Source organism: Mesoplodon densirostris, chromosome 1 (genome assembly GCF_025265405.1).
Source record: "Mesoplodon densirostris isolate mMesDen1 chromosome 1, mMesDen1 primary haplotype, whole genome shotgun sequence".
In the NCBI taxonomy this organism is placed as follows: Eukaryota; Metazoa; Chordata; class Mammalia; order Artiodactyla; family Ziphiidae; genus Mesoplodon; species Mesoplodon densirostris.
The window spans coordinates 201,746,151-201,758,779 of record NC_082661.1 but is presented as its reverse complement, the minus strand read 5'-3'; the positions used below and the strand labels follow the sequence as shown (position 1 = coordinate 201,758,779).

At 40.4% G+C, this 12,629-nt stretch overlaps 1 protein-coding gene across 1 annotated transcript; it reads right to left on the bottom strand.

The window, feature by feature from the left end:
- Positions 1 to 3,820: 3,820 nt before the first annotated feature.
- Positions 3,821 to 9,812, bottom strand: LOC132488917 (transcription initiation factor TFIID subunit 7-like). The gene is made up of 2 exons (XM_060097779.1): positions 9,784 to 9,812; positions 3,821 to 4,858 (listed from the first exon to the last, which is right to left on the bottom strand). The coding sequence occupies exons 1-2, from the start codon at positions 9,810 to 9,812 to the stop codon at positions 3,847 to 3,849; spliced, it is 1,041 nt and encodes a 346-aa protein (XP_059953762.1). The 3' UTR covers positions 3,821 to 3,846.
- Between the last annotated feature and the right edge of the window lie 2,817 nt (positions 9,813 to 12,629).

Below are 12,629 nucleotides of genomic sequence, written 5' to 3'. Positions count from 1 at the left end.
CCGCTCTCAAGCCACGGCTCCAGCTCAGCTCCATGTGTTGAGTGGAAGGACTGGGTCTACAGGGAGGAAAACATGGGACTCATCTCAGGTGCACAATTTAAGGGGTGCCAAAACACACAGGGATCAGGACCAATACTACTTTAAGTATTTTTAAAAGTCAAAATTAGGGCTTCCCTGGTGGCGCAGTGGTTGACAGTCCACCTGCCGATGCAGGGGACACGGGGTCGTGCCCCGGTCCGCGAAGATCCCACACGCCGTGGAGCAGCTGGGCCCGTGAGCCATGGCCGCTGGGCCTGCGCGTCCGGAGCCTGTGCTCCGCAACGGGAGAGGCCACAACAGTGAGAGGCCCGCGTAACGAGAAAAAAAAAAAAGTCAAAATGAAAGCAAAATGTCCATGATGAACAAAATGTCAGAATCTTAAAGATAGGATATGTATTACTGATTTTTCCTTCATAAACAATTTCTTGCCAAATTCATGCATAACTAATTCATGTATTACTAATGCCTGCTATATTTTGTCATATTTCATTCAATATTTTATATTAAGAAAAAAATTAGTGTTACAGATAATTTTGAGGTACCCCAGAATCATTCTTCATTTTCATTCTTCATGCGGCTCAAGTTAGTTTGTACCTTTCAGTATACTTCAAAATTAATTATTATGAAAAATTTCAAAGATACAGAGAAGCAGACACAATTGCATTAAAAAATAGTACCATCAACCCACATTCAACATTTATCAAAATTTTGTTAACTCATCTTTTTTCTTCCCTTTATGGTTGCTTTCATACTTGTATACATCATACCCCACTAAAAATGTGGACCTTTTTTATTAAAACCTTTATAATACCTAGAAAACAAGCAACAATGCCTTGATATCATTTACTACTTCATAGTCAAAATTCCCCAACTGCCTCATAAAGGTCTTTTTTTATGTTGGTTTATTCAATGTGGATCCAAAGAACTTTCATGTTTCACACTGAGGATTTTTTTTTTCATTTTCAACTCTATTCATTTTTTTTTTTTTTATGCCAGCATTGACTCATTGACCGGCACAATTTCCCACATTCAAGTGCTGTTTCTTTTAAGGTCATTAACATATTCCTCCTCTACTCCCTACATTTACCATAAAGTGAAAGGATGCTACAAATGCTCATCCAATTCAGATTCAATGTTTTGTGGTTAGATGATTTATAGGTGATGCAGAGTAGCTCAAAAACACCAGCAAATAACTGTACACATATTGTGGAGTTGCTCCCGTTTGGTGATGCTATGATTGATCAGTAGGTTAAGGTGCCGACGCCTTGGTGCTCAAGTGTAAAGTCCCCACCAGAGGGTCTACCAGCTCAGTAAGGAGATGCTGAAAAAGTCTTAAACACTGAAAGAAAGAAAACTGTCATTATTTGCAAAAGATAAAACTGTCTGTTATGAAACTCGAAGAACCTGAAGAGAAATGATATAGCCTAGAGGGGATTTTAGCAAGATTATTGTATAAAGTACTAATACATATTTTAAGTATATCCACATGTGAGAAACAAAAATATAGTGTTGAAAGTGAATCTTTTACAATTGCATCAACATGTAAAATACATTTGAATGAATCTAGACATGAAATGCAGAAGTTGTATGAACAAAATCATAAACATGTAATGAAAGAGATTAAGGAAGACCTTTATAAATGTAAGAGTATACCCCACCTCCATGGATTGGATGACTCATACTAAAAGTTTCCTGTCTCTCCAATTTGGATCGCTGCCTCAATGAAATCCCGAATAAAATCCACAAAAACACGATTTTAATAATCAACTATGATTTTACATTTTATTTTGTTTACCTATGTTCAGGGACCAAACTAGAGAGGCAAATCATCACTGGAAACATTATTTTAGAGGAGTGGGTAGCTTGTAGGCACTTCATAAAAGTGCCTATTTAAACTATTTCCTGAGTTGTCCTTGACAACACATTTTAAAACAGTGAAGTAGATGTGCTGATATAGGACAAAAATAAGTGGAAAATAAGCATTTAAGATGAGATAGATTGCCCTCATTGCAAATATACCCAGGGGAAGGTTCTATACACATAAAGTATTCATCATAGAAACGTTGGGTTTTATATGTAGGCTACTTGGAAAGGTTCATCAAAAAGCCATTAAGCAGGATTCCTCTAGAAAGGGAAACAGAGGAAAGGAGGTCCCCATGTGACCATTCTACTACCTGGGAAGGCTTTTCTGTAACGCACATCCCATCATTTTACCCTTCAACGTTTGAAGGAAGATGTTTCTGGAGTGCAGGCATACGTGCTCCTGTTTAAGAAAAGCTTTCTGCTCTCCTGGGAGTAGATGGCTATCCTCAGGGAGACAAGAGGAGCACCTTCACCTGAGACCCATCTCCCTCCGTGAGCACCATAACTGCCTGCTTGTGGGGAGTGTGCTGGGGTCCTAGTGTCCCTGGATGCTGACTAGCATCCAGGGACAGGGGATACTGAGGACAGGTTTGATGGTTTAACATAGGAATGATTGAGCCATCAATGAACGGGACATCATGCAGGCATTCACTATATATTAATACAAAGATCCTTAGTCTTCTATGAATATAAAGATGTGAGAAAGATCAAATCTGGAAGTGGAGATTCAGGATTACTTCGGAACTTACAAAACATACGGAGTTCCAGGGAAATGTATTTAAAGTACATTCAAGGCCTCCTCAAGGCCAACTTCTATTTCATTCCATCCAGGGAAGCCTGTCCCTAAACCTGTCCTGGTGGCTGCCCCATGACAGCCCCTCGCCCACCTGCTACAACACTCCCACAAAGCCCTCACCTCCTGAAGGAGAGGTGCAGCTGCACCTCAAGGAGAGAGCTTGTCTGCCGCCTGAGGGCCTGAGAGGTTGAGAACTGCAGAAGGGCTTTGGAAATCCAGAAACAGAGATTAGGATACATTTGGGAAACACCTCCTTTAAGGGGCAGATGGAATTCAAATAACCTCTGAAGGGACAGGCCAAGAATGTTCAGCAATTTCACTTTAGAAAAGAAAAATGAGGACTTTTCAATGTATTCCAAGGAACAGCTATATTTAAAATGGGTAACCAACAAGGACCTACTGTATAGCACAGGGAGCTCCGTTCAATGTTATGTGGAAGCCTGGATGGGAGGGGAGTTTGGGGGAGTATGGATATCTATATATTTGTATGGCTGAGTCGCTCTGCTTTGCACATGAAAGTATCACACTGTTAATCGGCTATACTCCAATATAAAACAAAAAGTTAGAAAATAAAAAAATTAAAAAAATAATTCAACAAGCAAAATAGATAAAAATAAAATAGACATGAAAATCACCTGTACCTTGAAATATATTGATAATTATTAATCATTATTTTAGAAAATGGTGTGATTTCACATAAGTGAAATGAATGAAACTTAGAATTCACTTGTCATATTACTAGAATTCATTTGCACTGTGTTTTATTTTAATGCATTTGGAAAGACCCATGCTGTAACAGTGACATTTTCCCAAAAGCAACTGTACTAAAAACCTCAAATAGTACAGCACAATCCTGACAGGAAGAAAAGAGAAAGCAATATAATTAGTCAATAGGTTTTTAGTACCTGCTTTATGCCCAGCTAAACCCAGTTCAACAAGTGAAAAATGTATAGGACATGGTCCCTGTCTGAAGAAAACTTATAGCTCATTAAAGAGATGCACCAAATTCCTTATTTAAAAACATTCACAACAGTTAGGCATGAAATTTTGTGCTTTGATTTTAAGAACAATAGATATTCAGAGAAAAAGGAAAAGAGGAGGAAAAGGCTGACCACTGTCAGGAATGAAATTAAGTACCAAAACTCTCCTCACTTCTCTAGGAGTGATTCTAGCTCTTCTTGCAAAGAGCTGAGCTGCTCCTTTTCTCGCTCTTCCTTTTGTTTCAGTTCATCCAGCACAGCCTGAAATCTGTTCTTGAGAGCCAGGTTTTCCACTTTCAGGATGAGATCCTCCTGTCGCTTTGCCCTGTCCTGGGTCTCTTGGAGCTTGCCTTTCATGTTATCAATCTGTTTCTGAATTCCCATAACCAGCTGATTAGTTCCCTCGTTTTCTTGCTGGTGTTCATCTGACTCATTTAGCTTGTCCTGTAGCTGCCTTTCCAGATCTTCCTCAGTGTCCATGATGTTTATATCTTCTTCATCTTGATGCTGTGTCTCATCTTCATCTTCACTGCTGCTGCTGAGGTCATTGAATATCTCCCGAAGCTCATCATGTTCTAATGAGGCATGGCCCTGCCTGTGGCCAGACATTCCTGGGGAAGAGATATCAAGGCCTTGATTTTCTGCTTCTTTTGTTTCATCTTCAGTAATTATTTCCCAACGGGTACTGACAGCTTCAGCATCTGCTCTCAGCAACCGCTTTACTTCTTCTTCCACATCTGGAGATTCAATATACTTCTTCTTTATTGTCTTACGGAACCTTCTCTTTCTGACATTTTTTAGAGGCGGAGTAATTCCATGGTTCCATATAAACTTTTTCTCTTTGGCCTTATCCTTTTTCTTGCTTGCTTTGGGATAAGCAGTAGCAACTGGTTCCTCAACAGGAGGACAGAGATCACCATCAACTGTAGAGACAAGCATAATCCAGTGACGGTTATAAGTCCAGCTTCTCCGGACAGGCGCGAGCGGAAAAGGAAGCCACTCAGAGCAAGGCGGCCGGGAGCCGAGAGTCTCCTTCCAAATTCCTTTGTTCTTCCCGGCACTTGGCAAAGTGATCCGCTGATTATCGGTGAAATGGCTGAGGACGGGCAACGCAAAATCTCGCCAAGAACCGCAGCTCCGAACACCGCAGCTCAGCCGGCCTCCGTCCGTTGCAGCAGACCTAGCCGAGAAAAAACAGCTACGTCACGCTCCACCCTTTTTTTTTTTTTGCGGTACGCGGGCCTCGCACTGTTGTGGCCCCTCCCATTGCGGAGCACAGGCTCCGGACGCGCAGGCTCAGCGGCCATGGCTCACGGGCCCAGCCGCTCCGCGGCACGCGGGATCCTCCCGGACCGGGGCACAAACCCGTGTCCCCTGCACCGGCAGGCGGACCCCCAACCACTGCGCCACCAGGGAAGCCCCACCCATTTTTTGATTGAGTTGTTTGTTTTCTTGACACTGAGCTGCATGAGCTGTTTGTATATTTTGGAGATTAATCCCTTGTCAGTTGTTTCCTTTGCAAATATTTTCTCCCATTCTGAAGGTTGTATTTTTGTCTTGTTTATGGTTTCCTTTGCTGTACAAACCTTTTAATTTTAATGAGGTCCCATTTGTTTATTTTTGTTTTTATTTTCATTAGTCTAGGATGTGAGTCAAAAAATATCTTGCTGGGATTTATGTCAAAGAGTGTTCTGCCTATGTTTTCCTGTAAGAGTTTTATAGTGTCCGGGCTTACCTTTAGGTCATTAATCCATTTTGAGTTTATTTCCTGTGTATGGGGTTAGGGGGTGTTCTAATTTCATTCTTTTACATGTAGCTGTCCAGTTTTCCCAGGACTACATATTGAAGAGACTGTCTTTTCTCCATTGTGTCAATATATTCTTGTCTCCTTTGTCATAGATTAGGTGACCATAGATGCATGGGTTTATATCTGGGCTTTCTATCCTGTTCCATTGATCTGTATTTCTGTTTTTGCACCAGTACCATGCTGTCTTGATTACTGTACCTTTGTAGTATAGTCTGAAGTCAGGAAGCCTGATTCCTCCAGCTCCGTTTTTCTCTCTCAAGATTGCTTTGGCTATTCGAGGTCTTTTGTATCTCCATACAAATTTTAAGATATTTTGTTCTAGTTCTGTGAAAAATGCCACAGTAATTTGATAGGGACTGCATTGAACCTTTATGCAGTTGAATCAGCTTTGGGTAGTATAGTCACTTTCACAATATTCATTCTTCCAATCCAAGAACATGGTATATCTCTCCAACTGTTTGTGTCATCTTTGATTTCTTTCATCTGTAACCTATAGTATTCTGAGTACAGGAATTTTGCCCCTTTATGTAGGTTAATTCCTAGGTATCCTTTTTGTGGTAATAGTAAATGTGATTGTTTCCTTAATATCTCTTTCTGATATTTTGTTGTTAGTGTATAGGAATGCAAGAGATTTCTGTGCATTAATTTTGTATCCTGCAACTTTATCATATTCATTGATGAGCTCTAGTAGTTTTCTGGTGGCATCTTTAGGATTTTCTATGTATAGTATCATGTCATTGGCAAGCAGTGACAGTTTTACTTCTTCTTTTCCAATTTGGATTCCTTTTGTTTTTTTTCTTTTCTGACTGCCATGGCGGGGACTTTCAAAACTATGTTGAATAATAGTGGTGAGAGTTAACATCCTTGTCTTGTTCCTGATCTTAGAGGAAATGCTTTCAGTTTTTCACCATTGAGAATGATGTTTGCTGTGAGTTTGTCATATATGGCCTTTATTATGTTGAGGTAGGTTCCCTCTATGCCCACTTTCTGGAGAGTTTTTATCATAAATATGTGTTGAATTTTGTCCAAACATTTTTCTGCATCTGCTGAGATGATCCTATGGTTTTTATTCTTCAGCTTGTTAATATGGTGTATCACATTGATTGATTTGCATATATTGAAGAATCATTGCATCCTTGGGATAAATCTCACTTGATCATGTTGTATGATCCTTTTAATGTGTTGTTAGATTCTGTTTGCTAGTATTTTGTTGAGAATGTTTGTATCTATATTCATCAGTGATATTGGTCTGTAATTTTCTTTTTTTGTGATATCTTTGCCTGGTTTTGGTATCCGGGACATGGCGGCCTGGTAGAATGAGCTTGGGAGTTTTTCCAAGCTTTCTCTGTAATTTTATGGAAGAGTTTGAGAAGGATGGGTGTTAGCTCTTTAAATGTTTTAATAGAATTCACCTGTGAATCCATCTGGTCCTGGACTTTTGTTTGTTGGAAGATTTTTGATCACAATTTCAATTTCATTCCTTGTGATTCGTCAGTTTATATTTTCTGTTTCGTCCTGGCTCAGTCTCAGAAGGTTGTACCTTACTAAGAATTTGTCCGTTTCTTCCAGGTTGTCTATTTTTTTGGCATAGTGTTGCTTGTAGTAGTCTCTTATGATCCTTTGTAGTTCTGCAATGTCCATTGTCATTTTTCTTTTTCATTTCTAATTCACTGATTTGAACCCTCTCCCTTTTTTTCTTGATGAGTCTGTCTAAAGGTTTATCCTTTTTTTTTCTCTTCGCAAAGAACCAGGTTTTAGTTTTATTGATCTTTGCTATTGTTTTCTTCATTTCTATATCATTTATTTCTGCTCTGATTTTTACAGTTTCCTTCATTCTAACTTTGGGTTTTGTTTATTCTTTCTCTAGTTGCTTTAGGTGTAATGTTACATTGTTTATTTGGGATGTTTCTTGTTTCTTGAGGTAGGATTGTATTGCTATAAGCTTCCCTCTTAGAACTGCTTTTGCTGCACCCCACAGGTTTTGGGTCATGGTGCTTTTGTTGTCATTTGTCTCTATGTATTTTTTGATTTCCTCTTTGATTCCTTCAGTGATCTCCTGGTTATTTAGTAGCATATTGTTGAACCACTACGTGTGTGTGGGTTTTTATTTTTCCTGTAGTTGATTTCTAATCTCATAGCATTGTGGTCAGAAAAGATGCTTGATATGATTTCAATTTTCTTAAATTTACTAGGCTTGATTTGTGACCCAAGATGTGATCTATCCTGGAGAATGTTCCATGTGCACTTGAGAAAAAAGTGTATTATGGTGCTTTCGGATGGAATGTCCTGTAAATATCAATTAAATCTATCGGGTCTATTGTGTCATTTAAGGCTTGTGTTTCCTTACGGAGTTTCTGTCTGGATGACATGTCCATTGATGTAAGCAGGGTGCTAAAGTCCCCCACTATTATTGTGTTACAGTCAAGTTTTCCTTTCATGTCTGTTAATATTTGCCTTATATATTGAGGTGCTTCTGTGCTGGCTGCGTATGTATTTACAATTGTTATATCTTCTTCTTTGTTGATCCCTTAATCAGTATGTAGCATCCTTCTTTGTCTCTTGTAACAGTCTTTATTTTAAAGCCTATTTTGTCTGATATTAGTATTGCTGCTCCAACTTTCTTTTGATTTCCATTTGCAAGGAATATCTTTTGCCATCTCCTCACTTTTAGTCTCTATATGTCCCTAGGCCTGCAGTGGGTCTCTTGTAGACAACATATATACAGGTCTTCTTTTTGTATCTATTCAGCCAGAATGTATCCATTCTGTGTCTTTTGGTGGGAGCATTTAATCCATTTATATTTAAGGTAATTATCAATATGTGTGTTCCTATTACCATTTTCTTAATTGTTTGGGGTTTGTTTTTGTAGGTCTTTTTCTCCTCTTGCGTTTCCCTTTCAGAGAAGTTCCTCTAGCATTTGCTGTAGATCTGGTTTGGTGGTGCTGAATTCTCTTAGTTTTTGCTTGTCTGTAAAGCTTTTGATTTCTCATCGAATCTGAATGAGATCCTTGCTGGGTAGAGTAATCTTGGTTGTAAGTTTTTCCCTTTTATCGCTTTAAATATATCCTGCCACTCCCTCCTGGCCTGCAGAGTTTCTGCTGAAAAATCAGTTGATAACCTTATGAGGATTCCCTTCTATGTTCTTTTTTGCTTTTCCCTTGCTGCTTTTCATATTTTTTTCTTTGTATTTAGTTTTTATTAGTTTGATTAATATGTGTCTTGGCATGTTTCTCCTTAGGTTTATCCTGTATGGGACTCTCTGTTCTTCCTGGACTTGACTGACTATTTCCTTTCTCGTGTTAGGGAAGTTTTTGACTCTAATCTCTTCAAATATTTTCTCAGACCCTTTATCTTTTTCTTCTTCTTCTGGGACCCCTATAATTTGAAAGTTGGTCTATTTAATGTTGTCCCAGAAGTCTCTGAGACTGTCATTTCTTTTCATTCTTTTTTCTTTATTCTGCTCCTTGGCAGTAATTTCCACCATTCTATCTTCCAGCTCACTTAATCATTATGCTGCCTCAGTTATTCTGCTATTGATTCCTTTTAGTGTATTTTTCATTTCAACTATTGTGTTGTTTATCACTGTTTTTTCTTTAGTTCTTTGTCATTGTTAAACATTTCTTTTATTTTCTCAATCCATGCCTCCATTCTATTTCTGAGATTTTGGATCATGTTTACTGTCATTACTCTGAATTCTTTTTCAGGTAAGTTGCCTATTTCCTCTTCATTTATTTGGACCTGTAGGTGTTTACCTTGCTCTTTCATCTGTACCATATTTTTCTATATTCTCTTTTTTTTTTTCTGGTGGGTGGGGCTGTGTTCCTCTCTTGCTGGTTGTTTGGACTGAGGCGTCCAGCACTGGAGTTTGCAGGCAGTTCGGTGGAGCCAGGTCTTGGTACTGATATGAAGACCTCTGGGAAATCTGACACCAATGAATATTCCTTGGGGCCTGAAGTTCTATGTTAGCCCAGCAGCTTGGACTCAGAGCTCCCACCACAGGAGATCAGGCCTGACCCCTGGCCTTGGAACAAAGACCCTGGTCATGTGGGGATTTGTCCCGTCCTCTTCTGTGCCTTAGGTCCCCTACTGGCACCCATTAGGTGCTCTGCAAGAATTGCTCTGATGCATTCTTGTTGTACTTGTGGGGAGATGCAAACTTCACGTCCTCTTACTCCACCATCTTAACTCCGCCTGCCTCCAGATTCTTAACTTCTCGTGGGCAGGAACCTCATCCCAAACAGCCAGGGATTCCAGCAACCAGCCCACACCTGGTGTGGCAGGTGCTCAGAACTGCTCACTGAATGAAGACGCACTGTCTGTCCGTCATATTCACATGGAGACTTTCAGCTTTCACGGGACATCATTTTATTGGTACTTTGATTCAGACACTGAATCTTCCAGCTCCTTGGTGTCAGATTCCCCAGCCTGCAGAACTACCGCTCCATGAAATCCCGTATGGCACTTGGCACCCAAGCAGGACAGCCAATGGGAAGGGAACTGCAGATCAGTGCCCTCAACCCAGCTGGGTGCAGCACCCCTGCCCAGGGTAGGCAGCCTGTGGACCTGTATTGTATATTTGAAAGTTGCTAAAAGAGTAGATCTTAGAAGTTCTTATCACAAGTAAAAATAAAAATTCTAACTATGTGAGGTGATAAATGTTAGCTAAACTTATTGTGGTGATCATTTCACAATATATACATATATCAAATTCTTATATTGTATACCTTAAAGTTATGTGATATTATATGTCAAATATATCTCAATAAAACTGGAAAAAATAAACTTATGGCCTTCTGGGGGGAAAAAAAATATTCCAAGGAGCCAGAAACTATATCACTGATAGAATTAGAGAAAGGGGATTAAGGGGGAGAGTCTGCCACTCCGTGGACAGAGGATTCAATCAGAGAGGAAGATGAGAGGTGTCATCAGCAGCCTGTAATTTCCCAGGCTGATTGCATCTGCAGTCTGTCTAATGGGATAAAGGAAAGGAGTCTCCCTTCAGGCTTTTAAGGCCCAAGGGGCCAGATTCTGACCCCAGCAGTGAACAGAGAAGGTGGGCTGTGTCATGCCTTGAGACCTGGATCAAGACCTGGATCAAGGAAGACCTTCTGCTCTGTGAGGAAGAAGCCCAGAGCCCCAGTGGGTGGAGCCAGGATGCCCCCAAGGCCTTGAGGACACAGAGCAGCTCCTGCAGCACAGAGCCAAGACTGAGAAGCATGGACAGGTGAGCATGGACTTGGGGCCAGAATCTCAGGTGGGCCTGAGCAGGGACAACATAGCTGCCCAGGGGACTCTGGGTGACCACACTCTGATGGAGAAGGGCCAAGACAGGATGGTCTGGGAGGTACTAGAGGGCAGGAGGTTCTCATTGGATTCATTTGGAACAGACTCTCTGGCCTGCAGAGTGGGAAATTCCATGGGTTCAGAGGAAGATGCAGTAGGGGGAAGGAAGCCCCAGTTGTGGGTGTGGGTGTGACTTGGAATCTGCCTGTCACCTGGACCATACCTGTGGGAGGTGTGGGCAAGTCCTAGGGGCTCCTGTGGGATGGACCTGCTGTGTGCCAGGCACCCTGCTCACTGCTGTTCCATTTTCTTCTCAATATATGGGCTCCTTAGTTAAGGTTTTATGTATGTACCTGTGTGGTTACTTTATGGAAGATAAATATTTGCTGGCTATCATAAGGACATATATACACACAGTTTCTTTTTATACTGTAATCACCTGTGACATTTGTTTTATCATAATAGAGATAAGGTCAACCTTTTAAGCCCTGTTTCTTCTTCTTCTCCTTTTTTTTTTTTTCTTCTTTTGGGAATCAGACCCCAGGGAGTTTGTTCTTTAGCCTGCAGTGCCTGTTTTGCCCAAGGCCATTCCTAGGTCTTTTTCCAGAATGGCTGTGTTCTTGTCTTCCTGTCTCAGAATCATAGTATTATTTTCATGTGTTTGAACTTGCAGCCAACTCACATCAATTACTTGTAATGGTGGTACATCTTTTTTTTTAATTGAAGCAGAGTTGATTTACAATAGTTTGTTAATTTCAGCTGTATAGCTGAGTAATTCACATTACATATACATACATTCTTTTTTATATTCTTTTCCATTATGGTTTATAACAGGATATTGAATATAGTTCCGTGTGCTGTACAGTAGGACCTTGTTGTTTACCCATTCCATATACAAGAGTTTGCATCTGCTAACCCCAAACTCCCACTCTGTCCCTCTGCCACCCCCTCCCTCCCCCTTTAGAAACACAAGTTTGTTTTGTATGTCTGTGAGTCTGTTTCTGTTTCATAGGTAGGTTAATATGTGTCATATTTTAGATTATACATGTAAGTGATATTATATGGCATTTGTCTTTCTCTTTCTGACTTACTTAGTATGATAATCTCAAGTTCCATCCATGTTGATGCAAAAGGCATTATTTTGTTCTTTTCAATGGATGAGTAGTATTCCACTGTATACATGTGCTACATCTTCTTTATCCATTCCTCTGTTGATGGACAATTTGGTTTCTTCCATGTTTGGGGGATTGTGAATAGCACTGCTATGAAAATAGGGATACATGTATCACTTTGAATTATAGTTTTGTTCAATATGTGCCTAGAAGAGACATTGCTGGATCATATGGCACTTCCATTTTTAGTTTTTTTGAGGAAACTCCATGCTGTTTTGCATATTGGCTACTCCAACTTACATTCCCAGGTTGGCACGCCTTTTGAGTCTGCTGTAATCTCTAAATTTCCCTTGGAGATAGAGACTGAAGGGATGTGGACACTTTAGGATGGAGGGAGAGGGAGAGTTGTGGCTCAAAGAAGGAAGAGAGAAGCTGGCGTGGCCTGGCTGGGACAGGAGCACACTGAGAACATTGGTCAGCCTTGTGAAAAGTGTTTTTACATAGAACATGTTCAGATTGTAAATTAATAGAAAAATAGTAGAACAAACATAATTATCAGTTTCCAAGGGCTGCCACAACAAAACACCACACATTAGGGTGACTTCAGCAACGGAAACTCATTGTCCCAGTTCTGGAGACTGGAAGTTGAATACCAAAGGGTCAGCAGGTTCACTTTCTCCTGAGGCCTCTCTCCTTGGCTCCCAGGTGGCCTCCTCGTGGCTGTGATCTCACATGGCCTTTTCTCTGTG

Bases quoted from the DNA above. Each gene is read 5' to 3' on its own strand.
- LOC132488917 (XM_060097779.1), bottom strand. From the start codon at position 9,812: ATGACGGACAGACAGTGCGTCTTCATTCA. The intron at 4,859-9,783 runs GTGAGCAGTTCT...TTTCTCGGCTAG, and splicing joins AGACAGTGCGTCTTCATTCA to GTCTGCTGCAACGGACGGAG.